Below are 22,680 nucleotides of genomic sequence, written 5' to 3'. Positions count from 1 at the left end.
GATTATAGTTACCATTTTTGAAAGGTGTGATTACTACTTCTTCAGCTTGCAACCTGCTATATAATACCTCTTTTGAAGATCTAAAATAATCAAATTAATTATCTACTTTGAAGGAAAGCAATGTTACAGCAACTTTCTAAAAATTATTTGCAAAAGATATAAATAATAATCTGAACATATTCCAAATCATGTGCAGCACAAGGAGAAAAAAGTAGTGTGGCAGTTTTATGAATGACGTAGAAGTAGCATCTACCATCAACAAGGGCAGCCAAACACCCCATGCTTATTTACTTTTCAGAATTCTGCTAATTTAAATTTGCTTCAGAAAGATATTGATGCAGAACCCCAATAGTTGTTCAAACATCTGAGAAACTAAAACATAAACAAGTGCAGTTCCACAAATGAATACCTGTACTTGGTAAACCTATCAATTCTTGAAATCCCTTTAGTGTGAAGAATGCATCATATGAACAACATCTTTTCGAATAGACAAAAAAATTGTGCTACAATTTTGTCTGGAAAATCTCATCTCCTGTTACACATTTGCTGAAAAACTGGGAATTCCTTTAACTGGCATAACTATATTGAGCAACAACTTTAGTATTTTAGAAATTAATAATTATCTCAATTATCCCAATCAGCACAACCGTGCTTGGATAAAATGCTGGGTCAATGATATATTCTCTGCATATAACAAAAAAAAATTGTGAATGTTGGGAATTGAAATTTTGAATATCCTTGGGAAGTGGATTACTTACTTTCTGATGCTTACATTTCTGTTCAAAAATTTACAGTATATTTCAGTGTACAAGTTTAGTCGTGAAACCCGAGAAAATCTCTTTAAAAAAAATGGCGGTTGACTTGTATGCTGGATACACTTTTGAAACTTTAAATTCAGCTCAAAATCCAATCAATGCCGATCTGGCATACAAGTCAACCCATGAAAACAAAAAAAACCCGACTGCAACAGATTATCATTGAGAACACATTTAGAACCCTTCAAAATCACTCACTATCATCTTCTGAGGCAAAGATGGCTGCAAGCACATCCATACTCTCACTGTTTAAACAGTCATCATATGGGTCCCAGTCTCTCTCTGATGAGGTGGTTTCACCTTTGTCGTCAGTGTCCCATAACAAACGATCTTCTGTGCCATCAATTGCACAAGAGATACTGCACTTTTTCCAATGATTTTAATCACATTTTCTACTTTAATTTTATCCCATGCCTCGAGCATGAAGTCATACAGCACATCAAGTGATGCAGCATGCATTGCCCCATCTTTTGTGCACAACTTTTCAGCCCTCAACATCCATGTATTCCATTCCTCGCACAGTCTTTGAATGACTTGTTCAAGCAGACATCAAAAGGCTGCAATATAGATACCAAATCACTCAGGGTAACCGCCATGTAAGAATTATGTAGTGCTAATCTACTTTTAAACTTCTCAGTTAAGTGGCTACAAAACATATCCCAGACCAGCAAACTCCATCCTTTGTGTAAGCAATCAGTTCCAAACATTGTCTATCCATTGTTTTTATACCATTTTCATCCATCATGAAAATGTACAAAAATACCTGTATTCCGGTGATAGAAGTCTGTCAGAAGTTCAGAAGTTTGTTTGGGTAGCGAGACACGGGGTAGGCTGCATGGAGATCGGAGAGGCATTAATTGGAAAATCTCTGCGGACAGCTGGGGCAGGCGGTTGGCATCGCACAGCTGGCTGGGCCATCAGGAGCCGGCCAGCGGGGACTGTTTTGGCCTTCGGGGCCACTCGTCGGCACCAGCAGCTCAATGTGGGATCAATGGGTAAAATGGCCATCTTCCTTATCCAATATCTCCACACAGCTGGAACTGCTCTGCCAGCGCCAGGGAAATGCAGAACAGTGCCACTTGCATGCTGGAATGGCCCTGAAGTGGCCTGTATTGAGCTAGGGACTCAGATATTGGGCGGGTAAGGCAAGGACAGTGGCACCCCCATGCAAGTAGTACCCCAGTTCTATGCCCCACCTGCCATGCCCAATGAATGCAGAGCAATTATTCTCAATCATTTTTCAGCTATGGTTCGCTTAGGACTCTGCTCAAAGTTTATGGGCCCCCTTCCCTATGAAGCCATAAAGTTTTGGTTTCTTCCATTCTTCTCTCCTAACAACAACATAAAATAAACATTTAAAAATATTTGTTATGTGAGGTGAAAAGAAAACAAGACTTTTACTTTAATGTGCTGTGGCACTCGGGGTGGGGACACTATCAGGCTCCTGTTGAAAATGGCTGCTGTCAAGCACACCCCAATTTCTTAAATCTGCCCTCACTTCATAATTAAGGGAAAAAAAATTCTAAATTTGTTGCATTCAAAACAATTCTTATTTTTCATCAAATGAACAGACAATCTGGAACTGCTTACGCATTTGCAAATTTCCGCACTGTACCCTGCACCCTCCCATCATGAGAGCACTAGTATATTCACTCGAATAGTCACTAGTATTCCTAATACTTCAGAATTACTGCAATCTGTAATCTACATTACATGTTTAAAGCCAGTACATATCTAACACAAACAGGTGAACTATTAGATTTTAGAGAGTTCTTGATTCTTTAAAATATGTTTTCAGTTGCCAAATGATAAAACCCCACATGCTTATAAAGAAAATAGTGGCAAATTAATAACAACTCGAGGAGAAAGAAGCTGCAATGGAAACAGTTGCTGGAGTCACACCCTGGGAAGTTAAAGAGTAGTCATATAAAAGGAAAGATTTTTTAGCCTGTCTTCATCAAATCTAGTCCTGCAACATTACCTCACACCTCCTGAACTCAATCCCCTGACTAATGAAGCAGCCCAGTATCCCATTTAACTATCCTTTCAACCCAAGTGCATTCTTGAGCGTTACAGATATACCCCGCTTTACAAAACTAGAGCAATCCTAGGAAACCTTTCATAAGACAAAATTGCGTAAAGGGAAGACCCATTCGCTACTATTGAAGGCATTTTCGTAAAGCAAGTATTCGTAAAATGGAGTGCACCTGTATATGGATTTGGTCCCTCTGTTCTTCCACATTGTTAAGTATCCTACCATTAGGAAGGCCTTCAAGTTTGACCTTCCAAAATGAATAACCTCACATATATAAGGATTGAACTCCACCTGCCACTTTTCCACTCAACTCTGCATCCTGTCTATATCCTGTGGTAACCCACAACAACCTTCTATATTACCTTCAACCCTCACATCATCTACAAATTTACTAACCCATCCCTCTATTCCTTCGTTCAGGTCATTTATAAAAATCACAAAGAACAGGAGTCCCAGAACAGATCCCTGCGGAACTTCACGAGCCACTGACCTCCAGGCAGAATATTTTCCGTCTACTACTACCCTATGCTTTCTGCAGGTATTTTTATGCCGGGCCTCCACTTCGAGGCCAGATTCAAATGCATATCAAAATTTTAAACTTGCCTGTCCATGACTCATTACTTTCTGTTCAAATCTCCCAAGGGGGATCTTGTCAAATGCCTTACTAAAATCCACATATACCACATCCATTGCCATAACTTGATCAATTTCTTTTGTTACCTCGTCAAAAAACTCATTTAGGCTCATGAAGCACAACCTTCCCCTCACAAAGCCATGTTGACTATTCTTGAGAAGACCGTACTTCTCTAAATTTTAATTAAAATTTTCTTTTCTTTGGCTTGGCTTCGCGGACGAAGATTTATGGAGGGGGTAAAAAGTCCACGTCAGCTGCAGGCTCGTTTGTGGCTGACCAGTCCGATGCGGGACAGGCAGACACGATTGCAGCGGTTGCAAGGGAAAATTGGTTGGTTGGGGTTGGGTGTTGGGTTTTTCCTCCTTTGCCTTTTGTCAGTGAGGTGGGCTCTGCGGTCTTCTTCAAAGGAGGCTGCTGCCCGCCAAACTGTGAGGCGCCAAGATGCACGGTTTGAGGCGTTATCAGCCCACTGGCGGTGGTCAATGTGGCAGGCACCAAGAGATTTCTTTAGGCAGTCCTTGTACCTTTTCTTTGGTGCACCTCTGTCACGGTGGCCAGTGGAGAGCTCGCCATATAATACGATCTTGGGAAGGCGATGGTCCTCCATTCTGGAGACGTGACCCATCCAGCGCAGCTGGATCTTCAGCAGCGTGGACTCGATGCTGTCGACCTCTGCCATCTCGAGTACCTCGACGTTAGGGGTGTGAGCGCTCCAATGGATGTTGAGGATGGAGCGGAGACAACGCTGGTGGAAGCGTTCTAGGAGCCGTAGGTGGTGCCGGTAGAGGACCCATGATTCGGAGCCGAACAGGAGTGTGGGTATGACAACGGCTCTGTATACGCTTATCTTTGTGAGCTCTTCAGCGCTTGACGTCCTGCTTTGCGGAAACTGCCAAAATGTTTGGCCTGGAAGTCAGCCTGAAGAAAACTGAGGTCCTCCATCAGCCAGCTCCCCACCATGACTACCAGCCCCCCCACATCTCCATCGGGCACACAAAACTCAAAACGGTCAACCAGTTTACCTATCTCGGCTGCACCATTTCATCAGATGCAAGGATCGACAATGAGATAGACAACAGACTCGCCAAGGCAAATAGCGCCTTTGGAAGACTACACAAAAGAGTCTGGAAAAACAACCAACTGAAAAACCTCACAAAAAAATTAAAATTTTAAAAGTTAGACAATAACATGAGCCTGTACTACCCAAATACACTTACAACTTCCATGTTTTTGGAGGGTAGGAGGAAACTGGAGCACCCGGGGAGAATGAACAAACTCGTTATAGAGATCACTGGATTCGAACCCAGGTCTCTGTGCTGCAATAGCATTGCGTGAACTGCTGCGCTAACTGTGCTACTTATAAATATTCATTAATCCTGTCCGAAAGAATCCTCTCAAAGTTTGCCCACCACTGATGTAACACATCCTGATGTAATTCCCAGGATTCTACCCATTACCTTTTTTTTTAAAAAAAACCAAGGGGACCACATTTGCCATTCTCCAATCCTCCAGCATCTCCCCTGTGGCCAAGGATGGAAAGAACATTGCCAACACCCTAGCAATCTCTTCCCTCCCTTCCCATAGCAACCTGGGGTATATCTCATTCAGTTCTGGGGACTTATCAATCCTAACGTTAAGTTTCCATGACTCATTACTTATAGCATTTTAACAATCTACCCACAACACCCGCTTTTGATAAATTCAATAGAAATTCGGACAAGAACAGTTTGCAGAAAATTTCTTCACATATCAATTAATTTTCAAAATTTCTTCTTAAGAAATTAAGAAGTCAACATATTAAATTACAAAGCAATTGTTTAACTTTTGACTATTTAAATAATTTTCAGTATTTAAAGTAAGTGATTAAAGAGTAAATGCCTTGGTTGGTAAGCAAAGGGCATAGATTTAATGGGATAAGTAAAAGAACTTGAAAATGTGAGAAAGAATATTTGCATCAGATGAATATTTAAGAATTAGAAATGCTCTCACTGAAAAATAGTGCTTGATGTTTCAATAGTTGTCCTAAAAGTACTTGATAAGGGATAAGTAAAGAGCACAAGCCAAAACTCATCATTTCGATGGACTCAGTGGCGCAGCATGTAACATGGTTTATACATAGTTTCAGAAATTAGACTCATTTCTGACACTGGGTGCTATCTGTGAAGTCTGCACATTCCCTCTACGACCACATGAATTTCCCCTGGTTGCTGTCATTTCTTACCATATCGCAAAGGTAGGTTAATTGACAACTATAAGTTGTCTCCAGAATATGTGGGTGCCAGGGGAATGGGGGGGGGGGGGGGGGTGGTTGGGAAAGAGAAAGACAATGATAAGCACAAGAGAGAGATGAGAGAGAGAACAAGTTGCAAGCAAGAGGCAGGATTAAATCTTATTGATGGAAATATACTGAAAACCAGCACAGACTTGGCTAAATCGCTTTCATTTTATGTCACAAGAGAGGAGAAATTGCTCTTTAAAAATTCTACTGCAATTTGATGAAATCATTTGAAAAACTGAAATAATTTGATTTCCAATGTTTCAATTATTGTGGAGCTTGCTAATAAATTGCTCTGCAAAGGCTTTTTAATGCAAGTAAATACACGCTCCACGTAACAATTTTTTGAGATCATTCATATTTTACTTAATCACGTTACCTAAAAACGGATTTTGCATACAGATATTCTATACTTGCTGTTCACATTTATACCATCTTCCCAGCAACACAAGATAAAGGAGACCAGTTGGCCCTTCAAACCTGAACTCAAAATCATAGCTTCTGAACTACTTTTCTACAGTAACCCATTATGATGTAATCTCCTTAATACCTAAAAAGCCATGAAATGCTAATCTTAAGCACACAGAAAATGAACTTCACCATCGTCTCAGGTACAGAATACAAAGATGTGCTATACAAGGATTTGTAATACAAAGTGGAAAAAAAACTGACATCTTAGTCTTGAATGGCCAACTCCTCACCTGAGATTCTGAGCCCTATAGTTCTGGACAAAGAGCCAAAGGAAATGAATTCCACATTATTTTTTTTTGTTTTTGTTTTAAATTTAGACATAGTGTGGTAAAAGTCACTTCTGGCTCATGAGCCTGTGCCGCCCAATAACATCCAATTAACCTACAACCCCAATGTTTTTATTAAGGGCGGGAGGAATCCAGAGCACCCAGAGGAAACCCACACAGACATGGGGAGAACATACAAACTCCCGACAGACAGCTCCACATTCGAACCCTGGCGCTGTAACAGTGTTGCGCTAACTGTGCCACCATAATCTATAAACTTAGTGTTTTAATTAGATAATTCCTGTATTCTGAACTCTACAGAGCATAGGCCCTGTCTGCTTAATCTTTCTTCATTGAAAGAATCCCACGTGAAATTGTTAAGAGTTAGTGAAATTGAAAAATACAAAATCAAATCTCTTTGACCATCTGTTCCACTCAAAATGTTTTCTGATTGTTAATTATTGATAATTAACTCTCATGCTTTTATTGATCTGTGTGAGGTGAAATCCATATTCACTGGTTTTCCGTGAATTTTGCATCCTATCAAGCTTATTTATAAAAACATTTAGATGATAAAATTTTAAAAACAAATATCCACAATGACTCCTATTCTGAGATACCCATCATGGTAGGTAGAACATACAGTACATGCACTCGCATATATGATTAGCAAGGGGCCTCAAGTTAAAAAAATACCCACACAGACAGCAGAAATTTAAAATCTTTTTGAGGAACATCAATTGATAGTTGTAAATTTTAAACACAAAGATTTTTTTCTAATCCACTCTATTAAAATGCATAGACCAAATATGGAACGCGCTACAGGTCAGCGATAATCTTGTTAACAAGCAAATCAAAGGTGAGAGGCAAAATAGTCTCTTCTTTCCCCAAGTTCCTATTAGATAACCAGTTAAGCTAGTGAGCCATTCAAACCTTTGCAGGCCTATGAATACATCCATCAAAAATTCTGCTTCCCATTTTGTAACGTGTATAGTTAATAATGAATCCATCAATTTTAAGATTCTCAGAGCTTTCAAATTGCTCCAAAGTCCTGCTTTTTCCAATTATTCCTAGCACCATTATCACAGTCTCTGCAGTATTCCAATTTTAGCAACTTGCTGATCTCTGAATTTAACTTCATCAGTGAAAGACATATATTCAATTGCCAAGACCTAGAATTCCATCCCTCAATCCATCAGACTCTTCTCCATGGGGGGGAAAAAAAATCCCCAGAGTGCAATTCCTTAGATAAATTTTTGCTCTTTCCTCATGTTTCAATGTGAAACTCAATGTCAAATGTTGCCTTATTAGGTTCCTTCTTACATGCTCCCATAAAAACTGAAAGTTACCTTTGTTGCTTACCTTCATTTTATACTATTGACAAATGGAATTTGCTAAATGAGCAGAAAGATTAATTATGAATGCATATTATTGGAGCAGTGGATGCTTCTGCATTACATGATTTAAAAGAAAACACTGTAGCCATATGCTACTCGAAGGAAGACACACACATAGTGTAGTCAGGTTAAGCTTTGTTTTATTAGGGGCTCAGACCCAACTTTTATACTCACTGCGTTCCCGTCATTTCCCCCTTTTACTCACATTACGACCCGGATAGCAAAAGCAGGTTTCTCGCACACGGGTACCTTCTTGCATAACAATCCCTTCCCCGCGCGCTGTCCCTGACTGTTGACTGTGCAGCAAGGCCAGTGTCATTTTGGGATCGCTGGCCTTTAAGATGCCCTTGCCATCTCCCCGCTTGTTGGGGCCAGTGCTGCTGAGCAGGTTGCTGGCCTTTAGTTACGCTCACCGCCTGGAGCATCGGTTTGATTGCTGCCCTCCCCGCCCCCCCCACCACCACCAGAAACAACGATATTGTTCTAGGTGTCCGGAGGCAGAGTCTCTGCAGGTTTTGGTGATCTGCCTCTCCGGCATGGTGCTGGTGTCTCAACCAGGTGTGCCAGGTCCAGGTGTGCCAGCTTTAGCCTGTCCATTTGTAGACCTCCATCTTGCCTCCGCCCTCCAACTCAAATGTGGGACCGTTGTTACAGACAACCTGAAACAGACCCTCATGTGGCCTCTGCAGTGGTGGACAATGTGGATCCCCGAGAATTAAAATATACTCACAATTCTGTAGGTCTTTGGGTATGTTAGTCCTCGCATGTCCATGCCTGGAAGGTGGAGTCGGGGCCAGGTTGCCGACTCTTTCCCTCAGCCTGTGGAGGAATGCTGCCAAGTCGTCCTGCTGTCTGCCTGGGGACGGTACGGAATCCCTGGGACTACCAGTGGAGCTCCATAGAAGAATTCAGCTGAAGAGGTGTCATGGTCCTCCTTGGGTGCTGTGCAGATCTCCAACAATGCCCATGGTAGCTCATCAACCCAGTTATGTTCTTAGAGTCTAGTCATGAGCACAGCCTTAAGGTGCCCATTGTGCAGCTGGGCACCCCGCAGGCTGGCGAGGTCAGACTACAGTCTGGAGATGAACTTGGCTCCTCTGTCGGATGTGATGTGGGACTGTAACCCAAACCGTGCCATCCAGGATGAAATCAGGGCTCTGGTGCACGAGGTTATGGATGTGTCTGCCAGCGGGACTGCCTCTGGCTATCTGGTGAAGTGGTCGACCATTGTGAACAAGTAGCAGAAACCCTGGGATACTGGTAAGGGTCCTACTATGTCCCCATGGATGTGGTCGAGCCTTTGCTCCGCAGGCTTGAAGTACTCAGGTGGGGTCTTAGTATGCTGCTGTATCTTGGTTGTTTGGCACTGCATGTATGCCGTTGACCTGTTTTCACAATCCATGCCATATGTATTTGCTGGCCACCACCCAGACTGTGGTCCTGATGGACGGGTGAAACAGTCCGTGGATAGAGTTGAAAACCTACCATCTCCAAGCTGCCAGGACAATAGGTCTGACCTGGCCGGTGGCCACATTGCACAGGAGGATGGTGTTACCCGTACTGACTGGAATGTCTTGGAGCTGCAGTCCCAATATGGCACTCCCATATTGGGGCATCTCTTTGTTGCTTTGCTGCGCTTCCGCCAGTGCTACGAAGTCCATTCCCCTTGATAGCATGTGAATACTTTGTCTTGACAATGTTTCGGCCACCACGTTGACCTTACATCCGTGGTGTACTCTGAGATGCAAGACAGGTGTCGTTTCTGGTGGGCTGACCAGGGGTTTGAGATTTTAGCCAAGGCGAGAGTCAAGGGCTTATGGTCTGTGAAGGCCGTGAAAGTCCTGCCCTCTAAGAAGTACCTGAAGTAGCGGATGGCTAAGTACAGCGCCAGTAGCTCTCTGTTGAAAGCACTGTACTTTAGTTCTGGAGGCTCCGCCAACTTCCTTTGATCTGCTGATCCAGAACTCCGCCGATCGTCATTCCTGAGGCATCCCCCATCAGGGCCATTGGAGCGTCTGCCCTGGAGTGTGCCAGAAGAGCAGCATGACACGGGGTATTGATCCAGTGTTGTGGCCTCCTTGAGCTGGCGGTAGTCACTGCATGGTCTCCAGCCCCCAGTTGCTTTGGAAACTATATGCAGGGTAGAAGACCTGGGCTGTCTGACACCAAGCTCCTCCAGTTTCTTGAATTCCTCCTTCACCAGCTGGGTCAGGATATGGTGCTGTACTCCATGCTGGGGCATCGCTGTGGTGAATTGGAAGATGAGCACTGCAGGAAGCTCGGCGTATTCGTCGGTTGATTGCTGCACGGAGTCCACGTGGAGTGCTGGGACCTTGATGTCTTTAAGGGGGAAGGTTTGAAAAGTCTTGGTCTGGACCAATCTTCTTCCCTGGAGGTCCACTAGCAGGCTTTGGGCACTCAAGAAGTCTGCCACGAGGAGCGGCTGTTCCACTGCGGCCAGCATGAACACCCACGAGAACAGGCTGCCTCCCAACTGCAGTTGGACCTTGTGGGTACCATAGGTTCGGATCGTGTTGTTGTTAGCATCCCTCAGCAAGGAGTCCGACTGCCTGTTCCTGGTATCCTGTGCCAACGGGGGCAGGATGCTGACCTCTGCTAGTGTCTATAAATGGCATCCAGACTGGCAGTCTCAAACGTATAGGATGCTGTCTTGTTGGCCAGCCATCATGACCATTAGCGACAGCTGGCCCTGGTGTTTCCCTGAAATGTGCATGGCAGCCTGCACCAGTGGGCTCCAGAGCTCCATCTCTGGAGGTAGAAGCACCACTGGTGCAGGGATCGCCTCCTCTGTGGGGCTGCTGTTCTCTCAGCAGGTCTGCATGGTTCTGGCTACAGGGTTTAGTGACGAGCCTCATGGCCGCCAAGCACTCTCTTTTCTGTTTCCACAGGACGTCCGCTCATGCTGCAATTTTCCGGGGGATGCTGAAGTCAGTGTCTGCCAGGAGCAGTTGGACATCCTCGGGCTTTTGTTCCAGGGATGCCAGCTTGAACACGATGCAGGGCTTGTGTTTGCCCAGGAGGGCCAGCATCATATTCATAAGAGCTGACAGGGGCCTGTCCCCTAGCCCATCCAGGTGGAGTAGACATGCCCCTCTTTCACACCAAGACAAAGGTCTTGATATGCAGGTCCTTGAAAGCAGTGTATGCACCTTCTGATGGGGGATCCTGGATGAAGATGGCCACCCATCTTGCTACATCCTGGTCCAGGGCACTCACCATTGGTAGTACTGGGTGGAATCTGCTGTGATCTGGAACTGTGCCTCAGCCTGGTCAAATCGCACATTTGGTTGATTTGTTCAGAAGGTCGGCAGTTTGAGAACGGCTGCGTGGATTGCTGCTGGTTCACTCATCGCTGGGTTTATATGCCATCTAAACTGTCAGATTCACCAATTGCAGCCGCGTGCTGCTCGAAGGAAGACACATGTAGTGTAGTCAGGTTAAGCTCTGTGTTTTATTGGGGCTCAGACCCGACTTTTATACTTGCCACGTTCCCATCGGTTTCCCCCTTTAACTCGAGTCACAACCCGCATAACAAAAGCGGGTTTCCCACGCGCGGGTACCTTCTTGCGCAACAATCCCTTCTTCCCCGCGCGCTGTCCCTGACTGTTGACTGTGCAGCAAGGCCAGTGCCATTTTGGGAACGCTGGCCTTTAAGATGCCCTTGCCAACCCCCCGCTTGTTGGAGTCAGTGCCGCTGCATGGGCTGCTGAACTTGAGTTGCACTCGCTGCCTGGAATGGTGGCTTGATCGCCGCAGTGGTGTGCCGCCACATTACTCGGAGATTAAATACAAGATTCAACTGATTTTAATCAATCACTCAATTTCATCATTATGATTCCATATTAATTCATGGGTTTTCATTGGTGCAACCAGCTTGAGTCCATTTAAAAGAAACATCTGCAGATAGGTGTCCCAAGCCCCTTTTCCACTGGCATCCCAGTTAATTGGCTGTGCAGTGGAAGCCCTTTGTGGTGTTTCCACTGGGCCACCCTTAACTGGGACATTAATTGCTTTTCCACTGAACACAACTCATCCCCGCAGATCAGAGGGCTCTACCTTCAACTGGAAACTAGCGACTTTCTTCTGTCTCTTTTCCACTGGTTTTATCAACATGCCGATGTCAGCAAATGCTAGGGATACGAGTAGGGGTAGAGGTGGTTAATCCCCGGCATGAAATAACTTTATTTGACACCTGCGTTTGGATAATGTTCCTTTTCTACTGGACCCTGTCCCAGTAAATTTCCAGTTAATTCCTGGGACAGGGTGCTCATGGAAAATGGGCTCCAGATACCAGTTTCAAAATTGTGCAAGTTGTGAACAAATATGATGAACAGCAACAAATAGTAACAACACTATGTATTTTTGGAAAATAAAACTAAAAAAAAAATTAGGCACCTGTTCTAAAATCTACCAAAGCAGCATAAAAGCCACAGACTACCAATTATATATTTGAATCTGCGAAATAATTGCAACTGGATATTGAATTTTACAATTTCAGATAATCATGCTTACTTTGAAAATATTTTGTTTCAGTTTGTTAATTTTCTTTCCTGTCTCTAACTACCATTAATTTAAAGATTACTTGCTAATTTATATCTACAATTATATTCTCATTTTTCCAGTTCCAGTGAAGGATCATTCACCTGAAATCTTGATTCTGTTTCTCCCTTCATGGGAGCTGTCTGACCTGCTCAGTTATTGATGTTTTTGTTTCACACAATCTGCTGGAGAAAGTCAAGGTCAAGTAGCAGCAGAGAGAAAAAAAAAGGCAACTTTGTAGGTGGGAACCTCTCATCTGGCCTGCAACATTAACAATATTTCTCCCCCCACCCCCCCGAGTTCCTATAGCAGACTGTGATGTTCCAGATTCCAGCAACTGCAGCTTTTTGCCCCAATTGATGCTTAGCCCATTTGTCAGAAAACATTCTAACCATATTTCCCCAAAATTAGATTCATATATTAGTTTTGGTTTCAGGACAGAAAGGTAATCATGCATAGCAGCTTGAATTTCAAACACATTTTACAGTGACTTATACCTTGCTCCATTCCTTAGAAACTTAATCAAAGAGTTATGAAAGTTTTCAGGGATAATGTTCAGGTTAGACATTGTGCTGAGAAAGTGAACCACAAGATTTTGTTTAAAGAAGCAGAAAGAAAACCAAATTAGACCACATTTATGTTTATCTGAGTTCTAATCACCCTATACAAACTGTGCACATACTGTACATAAAAATTATAGCACAGTACAGGCCCTTCAGTGTTATGCTATTCTACAACAATTTAATTCTTCTCTAACTCACACCCATAAATCTATTTTCTAGTTATCTATCTATCATGACTACCTGAGTCTTTCAAATGTCCCCATTGCACCAACCTCCACCACAATCCCCAAAAATCCATACCAGACACCCACTACGATGCAAAAAAAACAACTTTCCTTTGATATTAGCACTAAATTTTCTTCCACTCATCTTAAACAGACATCCTCAAGTATTTGTTATTCACAAAATTTTTCTTGCATCCAATTATTCATTTTAAACATTAATATTACCCTTGCTTAAGTGCTAATCCTGGAAGTAAATTACAATCTCAAATTGGTACAAAGATTCTCTTTCTTCTCTCTTACATTTAATATTGTGTCTGAGGTTCCTCATTCCAAATTGCTCAACTACTAGAAATGAAGGAAATTTTTGATTTTAATTGCCTCAAAGCGACACCAGTGCTTTTTGTAAAATGCTGGAAATACACAGCAGACTGCATCTGTGGAAAGAGAAATGGAGCAATTGTTTCAGGACAGAAACACTTTGTCGGAACTGAGGAGGAGGCAAAAGAAACCAGTAAAACAGCAGAGGCAAGGGATGAGGGTCCTTCTGAAATGGTACAACCAGGGAGAATGTACACAAAAAAACAAAAGAATGTGGGAGTTGTGTCATCTGTGCAGAATGGCAACCTCAGCTGGTTATTCTGGCCAGGCCCCCCACTCCCAAAGAGAAAATACAGCAGGAACACAAAACACAAGCTGAGCTCTACAGTATTACAGATGACTGATATAGAGCAATAGCAAAGTTACTCTAAATGGCATACTCAATAGAGACCATGACATATTTTTTCTGCTAGATCAAGAATATACATGCACTTGACTTTGACTCAATATTTACATCCACCTCCTTTAAATGATGTCTGACAGCTGAACGTATTGAAGTACAAATCTAAATTATTATGCTCAAATCTCTGGATTAGGATTGCTACCCAGATGTATGTTGCTGCCTGAATGAATCTGTCATCTGGTGAAAGAACTAATATGATGAAAAATACAACCTCACCAATCTGTCACCAGTTATCCAGAAGAGCGTTGGCAGGTGCAGTTACTAGAAATAATGTAGAGACAAACCCCAGACATCATCATGGGGACACTGCCTTTGGGCTGAATGGTATGACTGCTGTGTCAAAAGTGACATACTCAAAATAGACCCAACAACTCAAAACTGTGTGAAAGAATTCAAAATTGCCACACGTCCCTTTATCATCAAAAGTTTTCAAACAAGTGACTGCTATGCTAGTGAATGAATTAGTTATCATTTTTCAAAATTCTATAGAACGTGTAATAGTTCCAGCAGATTGGAGGGCAGAAATGATGTTTTGGGACAGACTAGCAGGGCCAAATAGCCTGTTTTCTATGGCTGCAAATATATTATTAAAAATGGATCATTGAGAGAAGATAACCTAATATCTGTATGGAAAATGCTGGAATGTATAGTACAGGATAATAACACTTAGAAAAGCCGAAGAGGAATTAGGAGATTTATGAACAGAAATCACATTTGACTAGTTGATTGGAGTACTGAATGACCTTTCAGCTCTCCTCCTCATTCCCACACCAACCAGTCTAGCCTTTGCTTTCTCCAAAGCCACAGCAAGGCCAAATGCAAAACTGAACAGCACCAAATAATAAAATACTACCCAATAATCCACTTAGATAATTTGCAACTGGAAGGCACGAACAGTGAATTTTCTAATTTCAAGTAACCTACACAGTGTTCCTTCCCTATTTCTACTGGTCCATCGAACCTCTCTCTCTTCCTCTGTTCATCCCTTCCATTCCTCTCTCCCTTACCTCAATCCCTTCCCTCCACCTGGTTCCATCTATGCATTATCCCTCCCATATCTTGTTCCACATAACCTTCCCACTGTCTCCACCTTTTCCTCACCTGGTACTAAACTCCTTTTTAATCCTTCATCTGTTTCCACCAAACAGCCCCAGTCTCCAAATGCGTAACCATCTCTGCTTTAGCTTCATAAACCATCCCCCTAATCCTCAACCCAAAATAATGACCACCCCTTTGCCTCCATTGATGCTGCTTCACCCACTCGGTTCTACCAGCAGTTTACACCCCATATTCCAGTCTCTACAGTCTTGTATCCCCTTTCTACGAGAATATGGCCAGTTGACCAGATGAAGGAAAACCAGTTATTATAGATCCTAGACTATAGGTTGTTCTTTAATCCTTGACAAGTCCTTGACCACGTCTTGCAATTTACAGCACCTTGGCATTTCTCCTGGAGACAACAAGGATGGAGTTTCCCTTGGCCTCATTTTCACTCCATTAGCCTCTGCATTCAACAGATCATTCTCTGCAATTTTCAGCATTTTTAAACAAGAATCTCCCACCAAACATTTACCCCTCTGTCTCAGCATTCCAAACGAACAGTTTCCTTTGCAACACCCTGGTTAACTTAATGTCAAAGTTGTCGGCAGAATCACAAACTGCAATAAGGAAGCGTACAGGAGGGAGATAGATCAGCTTGTTAAATGGTGTAACGACAACCTCAAGCTCCATGTCAGCAAAACCAAGGAGATGATGGTGGATCACAGGAGGAAGTCAGGGGAACAAGACCCAGTCCTTATCGAGGGCTCAGTAGTGGAGAGGGTCAAGAACTTCAAATTCTTGGGTGTCAACATCTCCGACGATCTGTCCTGGAGCCTCCACGTTGGTGCATTCGCAAAGGCGGCTCAACAGCAGCTATTCTTTGTGAAATGCTTGAGGAGATTCGGTATGTCACCGAAGACTCTCTAGAACTTCTATAGGTGACTGTGGAGAGCATTCTGGCAGGTTGCATCACTGCCTGGTATGGAGGCGCCAAATCTCAGGATGAGAATAAAATCCAGAGGGTTGTTAACTTGCCCTGCGACATCACAGGCACAAGACTTCACTCCTTCAAGGACATCTACATGAAGTGATATCTTAAAAAAAAATACAACCTCTATCCTCAAAGACCCCCACCACCCAGGCCATGCCCTCTTCACTCTGCTACCACTGGGGAAAAAGGTAGTATAGTCGCCTAAAGACAAGTGCTCTATGGCACAAGGACAGCTTCCCCACTGTCATCAGATTCCTGAATAATCAATGAACCAAAGACACTGCCTTACTTTTCATGAATTTTTTTTCAAAAATAATGTTGTACGATGGTTATAATATGAATGTTTGCTCTATGATGCTGCTCTATGATGAATTCATGACTTGTTCATGACAATAAATTCTGATTTTGCACTGTATTTGATCAAAGCAACAGTGAATGAGTGTGTCCTCACCAAATTGTTCAGGGTTTTCACCAACCAGAAGCCCACGATGGACTGCTGAGAACCTGCCAGATCACAGGCATTTAAATCTGAAGTTGCAGAGAACTACTCAAAGAGCAAGTACAACCTAAGGAAAGCCATCTCCCAGACAAAGTGAAGACTCCAGATGATAAAGTAAACAATGAAGAATACCCGTCAGCTGGTGGCATGGCCTAAATGACAATTTGTTACAAAACCAAATCCGGTGCAAAAGGAGACAGCAGAGCTTCACTCCCAGATGAGCTCAATGCCTTCTTTGACTGATTTGACCATCAGAAAAAGAACCACTGCACACCCCACATCCCCAATGATCCTCTTCTATCAGTATCTGAAAGTGACAAGCAGTCTTCTTCAAGAGAATGAATGCAAGAAAATCATCCGGTCCAATTACCCAGCCAAGAACTGAAAACTTACCAACTGGCCAATGCATTCACAGATATTTTCAACATCTCAGCTGTTTCAAACAGGCTTTAATTGGAGCTGTGCCAAAAAGGAGTGTGGTAACCTGCCTAAACAACCACTGACCAGTGGCACTCATATCTACAGTGATGAAGTGCTTTGAGAGGTCGGTGTTGAAGCATATCAGCTCCTGTCTGACCAGGATCCGTGTCAGCAGATAGCATCTCACTGGTTCTGCACAGGTGCATATATTACGATGCTCTTTATTAACTACAGTTCAGCATTCAACACCATCATTCCTTCAAAACTGATCAGCCACCATCCGATTCTTGCCCCCCAGGTTGGACTACTCCCAGCTGGAGCGAACCCAAAGAGAGGACACGGAACGCAAATTTTCCACAGAGCCATTACCGGCCTCCACTTTGAGGACATCAGCCTGCCTGACAGCTCCGACACACTGCTGTGGGATGTTTCCACTAGCTCACCACGCCTGGTCATGCCACAGAAATGGAGACGCCAGATTTTCCATGCCGTCCATGACTTCGCCCACCCGTCCATAAAGACCACAACCTGCAAGGTGGCAGAGCTGTTCGTATGGCACAGCTTGAGGAAGCAGATTTCCGAACTGGCTTGCAATTGCACCCAGCGTCAGACCTCCAAGGTTCACCAACATGTCAGGACTCCAGTCCATCAGTTTGACCCTCTGAAAAGGCAGTTTAAGCATATACATTTCACCTGCTAACAGTGGTAGACCACACCACAAGATGGCCAGAAGCCATCCTGCTAAAAGACACTTCCACTGATTCCTGCGCCAGGGCACTGCTCACTCATTGGATTGCGAGGTTCGGGATACCAGCTCATATTACCACTGACAGAGGGGCACAGTTTACATTGGCACTGTGGACAGAGCTAGCAACTCTCCTGGGAATTAAGCTGCACCACACCACCGCCTACTACCCTCAATCCAATGACCTCGTTGAACGCTTCTACCGCCACCTGACAACAGGTGTCGTGGCCCATTTAACCTGCCCCAGCTGGATGGATGATCTCCCCTGAGTCCTCCTGGTCATCCAAAGTGCACCCAAAGAGGACCTTCAGGCCTCCTCCACGGAAAAGGTTTATAGGGCCCCATTAATTCTGCCAGGTGAATTCTTCCCACCGTCGATCGCCAAAGGGAGAGCAACATTGCAGAAACTATGGGACAGCCTCCTTTACAACCCCCCCCCCCCAACCATCACACCAAGGCCGCCGGCCTGCATCCACTTCTCAGGTCTTATTAACCGCAGATTGTTTTTGTCCACCACGGACCACATTCCACTCCTCTCCAACGACCCTATGAGGGCCCCTTAGAAAGTCCTCCACAGCAGGGCAAAACTTTCACGCTGGACATTGTGGGTAGGGAGGAACTATTCACAGCTGACTGGTTGAAGCCTACACACCTCGACCTCAGCTAGCCAGCCTTGCCAGCGCAACCCAAGCACCGAGGATGACCTCCCAAGGGTACCCACTGCACTCAGGGGTAATGGAATGCTAATGCTGGTTCTGGGGGTTGGGGGTCGTGTGGCGGGGCACATCAGAATGCAGGCAAACAGGCTCCGCATTGTCACGGTTGCAGAAGCAGAGCAGCCACATCAAGATGGCATTGTCGGGTGCGTTTTCTTCCGCAATCAAGCAGATTGCGCACTCGGCTGCGCCCTGACGATGCCGCTTGCATGTGGGTGGTACTTACGGGCCTCCTTATAAGGCACAACATGGGCTTTTCAAAAAAACATTGGAAGTGCAAGCAACTTGGTATGTAGTCTCCTCATTTCACTTACCCTAGTAGTTACTGCTACAAACTGATTTTTCTTTAAAAAAAAACTTGCAGCATCCTGGGTTGTAACAGCGGCAGATTCAAGATCTGGGCTTCAAAGAAATGGGCTGGTTTCACTAGTTGAAACCTATGTTATAGTTGGCAAATTCCAAAATTGCATGCATTGGAGGTCAGGTGCTCAATCCTGGACTCTTGAGTCTACAGCTATCCAGTACCCACTGATGCAAGAGTGCAATATACAATTTATACTTGGCCCCTGTTCTTAACCCCTAGCTGCATCTGATGGGTCAAACATAACTTTGTTCATTTCAATAGAGTAAACAGCTCTATTGTTTTAAAAAAAGTCTGAGTAGTTTACTTTTATTTAGTTTAATCTGAGTATTTATTTAATTGATGAAATGTTTTTAAGTCACAGTGTTAACACAAGTCATTAATGACCAATAGGACTGTGTGTGGACTGGACTTTAGGACAATTCTGTGGCTTGGCCCACACTAAGGCAGCCTTGGAACCATGTCCTCAATATCACAGGAAGCCACTAAGGCACAAAAGGTTAGTGCATCTGTGAGACTTGTGCAAGTTTTGAGCATGGAAACCAAGTTGGATTGAGCAATAAAATGACAACATATGCAACCTACCATTTGTCCGTTTGCTTCATCTTGCTGCAAGATAAAGCAAAGATTGGTCCAGCTAGCTCGAAGTGCCTATGTTTTCTGGTGCATAGCGTGTCACTTCATGCTGTATACCTCCCTGAAGAATCACATTTTGCAAGATATCTTATTAGTTTGAGAATTTGGTGAATTGTAATTGATCACAATGTATTAAAGGTACTCCAAACTTATCCTTCAATTACACCTGGACAGGAACTCAGCAGGACCAAAACTAAAATTAAGTAGCTTCTGCCAATCAGATCTAAAAATAAATGGATTTATCATACTCAGAGGAGAGCCAAGGATCTTAAGAGATGTCACTTATGATCAACTAAAATATAAAACACCAGTTAAACTGTTATATGGGAAGAAAATAAAACAAATAAAAAGTACACTTAACATCAAAACGTGGGAAAACCGAGTACCTTTATTAGAAGAGATGAAAATCCCCAAAATGATAAGAGATTAAATAATTAGGATAAATGTTGATAAATTAGTTTCAACAACTTGTGAAACCATAATGGTTAGCCACACTTAATAAAAGGATCATCCATTTTTGCCGCACTTGTCACACACAGATCAAAAACACTTTTCAAACAGACATAAATAACTTAGACATTGTTATTTTGCAGACAAATGTGATGCATTAAGTCTTACAACAAAGAATTAAATAAAAGAATAGTTGAATTAATTTTGTTACGTTAAATTTTGGGTTGGATATCATGATCCCAATCATCATCAATCAAGTCTCACAGGACTTTTGTCCATTCTCACCAAGAAACAGTTGGAGCTCAGTTTAATATTTTACTCCACAGCCTTAAAATTACATTACCACCTCCCAAGTTCTGGATTGCAGCTCAAAGCCAAAAATGCTTTTAAATTCAGGCTATATAAAAAAAAAACTATTTAATTTTTGTGTAAATCAGTAGATAACTCAGACTCTGCAACTATATACATATTAAAATAAACATTAAAACAGAATAAATTATAACCAACTGTTGAACATGAAAAATAATTTGCTGGAGGAACCAACAGATAGAGTATCATCAGTGAGGAGAAAAAAGAAAATGTCAACATTTCACTCCCACTAATAATGCTCAACTCACTGAGTTCCTCCAGCCAATTTCATGACATGTTCATGAAAATAAATTTTGATTTTTGTTTAGTATTAGATTCCAGCACCTGCAGTTTCCTACGTCTACAAATGTTGAACATGGCACTAAAAAAATTGAAAGGTCAAGAACACTAAAAAATATTACAGGAAGAAAACTGAGCAGATTACTTTTAACTCCTGTAACTTCTCATCACATCAGTTGCCTAATAAAGGTCAGATGGACAAATTTGTTATGGCCAGATTTTGTATTCTCATAGACCTCAGTTAAAATTATGCTCACTGGTTTATACAGACACAATTTTTTCTTCAAAGACATGAATACAGAAAATGTACCTAGTTCCAATTTATCATTTTTATATCAACACTGAAATTTTTCTTGAAAAAAATATTCACAGATGAGCATCATTCATTTGTCAATTTCAATATAATGACAACTGCAGATGTAGGAATGCTATTTTACATATTTACAGAAATAAAACTTAAAAATAATGGTCTAAAGCTCCCTCAAAAGCAAAGGGATAAATGTATCAATGCTGTATTACTGAACCAGATAAGCAGGTCACAGTACCTGATGTTGCAACCATAGGTGGAACAATATCAGAATTCTAAACAGATGGGGGGGGGGGGAATCAGCAAATCATCACTAAGGATTCCCTCTATTAATGCAAATAATCAACCTTTCCTGATGACATTGGCAAAGAATTAAGGTTGCTATTATTAATGCAATATTCTAGAAATAGGACTGGAGAAAAGGGTCAATTGAAAATGCAGTATTGTAAATTAGACCTAAAAATGCTTCTACACTTTTTGACCATCATGCTCAAAGTCAAAATAATTAATGACTAATCCCAATGTGGAAATTTTGTTCTATACTGAGTACAATATTGTAAAAATATACTTGAATGACAATTTTTAAAAAATGACATTTAATAGTTAAATATCTGAAACATCATCGTTTGCTCCAGAAGCATCATAGAGGAAAAAAAGCGTGAAATTTAAAAATCAAATTTCGAAATAGAAATTCTAATCAATAAGCCTACTTTATTTAATTGCTTGAATTTATTAGTTCGTTAAGATGATCATTTCTAAACACATCTTGTTTACCTGACACTTCAAAAGGCAGGGAATTATCCTCCGAAAAACACTTTCCACACAGAATTAGTTATCGTTTATGTAATCTCGAAGACTCAACAAACTGCATCAAACTAACGACTTCAAATCAGGTAACGTCCGATAAAGTTAATGACAAAACGGGCAGCCACTGCGCCCATTAAACCCAAAGCAATGACCAGCGTGGCCTACACCTTCTCCGAAATGTGCTGGGCCCTGGACCTACCCGTCTTTCCGTTTGGCTTTGTATACATGACCGTAAGTGCCTCTTCCAACTTTGCAGCCCTCGTATTCAAACAGGTCCTCTACTCGCTCACGCTCTGTTGTTAGCTTCATCTTGAAATCATAGTCCATTTTCGAAGTTTTCCGATTTCGTGGTGAATTGTATTGTTGAACGGAAGCTTCCTCTCTGTAATCGGCGTGTCACAGTAATCACTAGTTGGCTTCTGGCTGTTGGGGAGCTGCTGAAGTGGCCACTCTCGCCTTCTGTCGCGCCGCCGCCGCCGCTCCCTTCACACAACGCCGGTATCGCACTTCAATACCACGGACGGCACTGCCGTGCGCTGTCGCAAACGCGGCCGGCGTGTGCGCATGCGGGCTCGTGGCGCCGACGCGGCTGAGGCGGGGGGTCTCGGCCTCAGAGGGCGAAGATTGTTCGAAGAACTGGATGGTGGTTTGGATTCAACGACGGAGGGAGAAAACATAAAATTCCCCATGATAGGAGGATAATCATAAAAAAAACACCAATTAGGAGCTCCGTCAGCCACTTGGCTCCTGGATTTTGGCACGTTACGTAGTAAGATTCCGAGTGATCTGAATGTCACTGCATTGCGACTTGGGGTAACCATTTGCCGCCTTGTATATCAACGATCTATTAATCTCTTGTTTAAACGCCCATGTATACTGGTCAGGAAGATACAGATGCATGGAATCCGTGGGAATTGACAGTTTGGTTTTGGCATTGGCTGGCAGAATATAGTGATGGAAGGGTTATTCTGACTGGAGGCTTGTGACTGGTGGTCTATAGTTGGAACCTCTGCTTGGTGGAGCTGTGAAAAATGTAGA

General features: G+C 42.8%; 1 protein-coding gene across 4 annotated transcripts in view; it reads right to left on the bottom strand.

The window, feature by feature from the left end:
- The window catches only part of cdk8 (cyclin dependent kinase 8), a 108,439-nt gene extending 86,287 nt beyond the window's left edge, over positions 1–22,152 (bottom strand). For all 4 annotated transcript variants that reach the window (XM_069891475.1, XM_069891476.1, XM_069891477.1 and 1 more), the window contains exon 1: positions 21,842–22,152. In XM_069891475.1, coding sequence (XP_069747576.1) covers positions 21,842–21,969 — 128 coding nt within the window. In that variant the 5' untranslated portion in view covers positions 21,970–22,152. The remainder of the gene's footprint in view (positions 1–21,841) is intronic.
- Positions 22,153–22,680: the final 528 nt, after the last annotated feature.

This window comes from Narcine bancroftii, chromosome 7 (genome assembly GCF_036971445.1).
Source record: "Narcine bancroftii isolate sNarBan1 chromosome 7, sNarBan1.hap1, whole genome shotgun sequence".
NCBI lineage: Eukaryota > Metazoa > Chordata > Chondrichthyes > Torpediniformes > Narcinidae > Narcine > Narcine bancroftii.
This window is presented reverse-complemented; position numbering and strand designations above follow the sequence as displayed.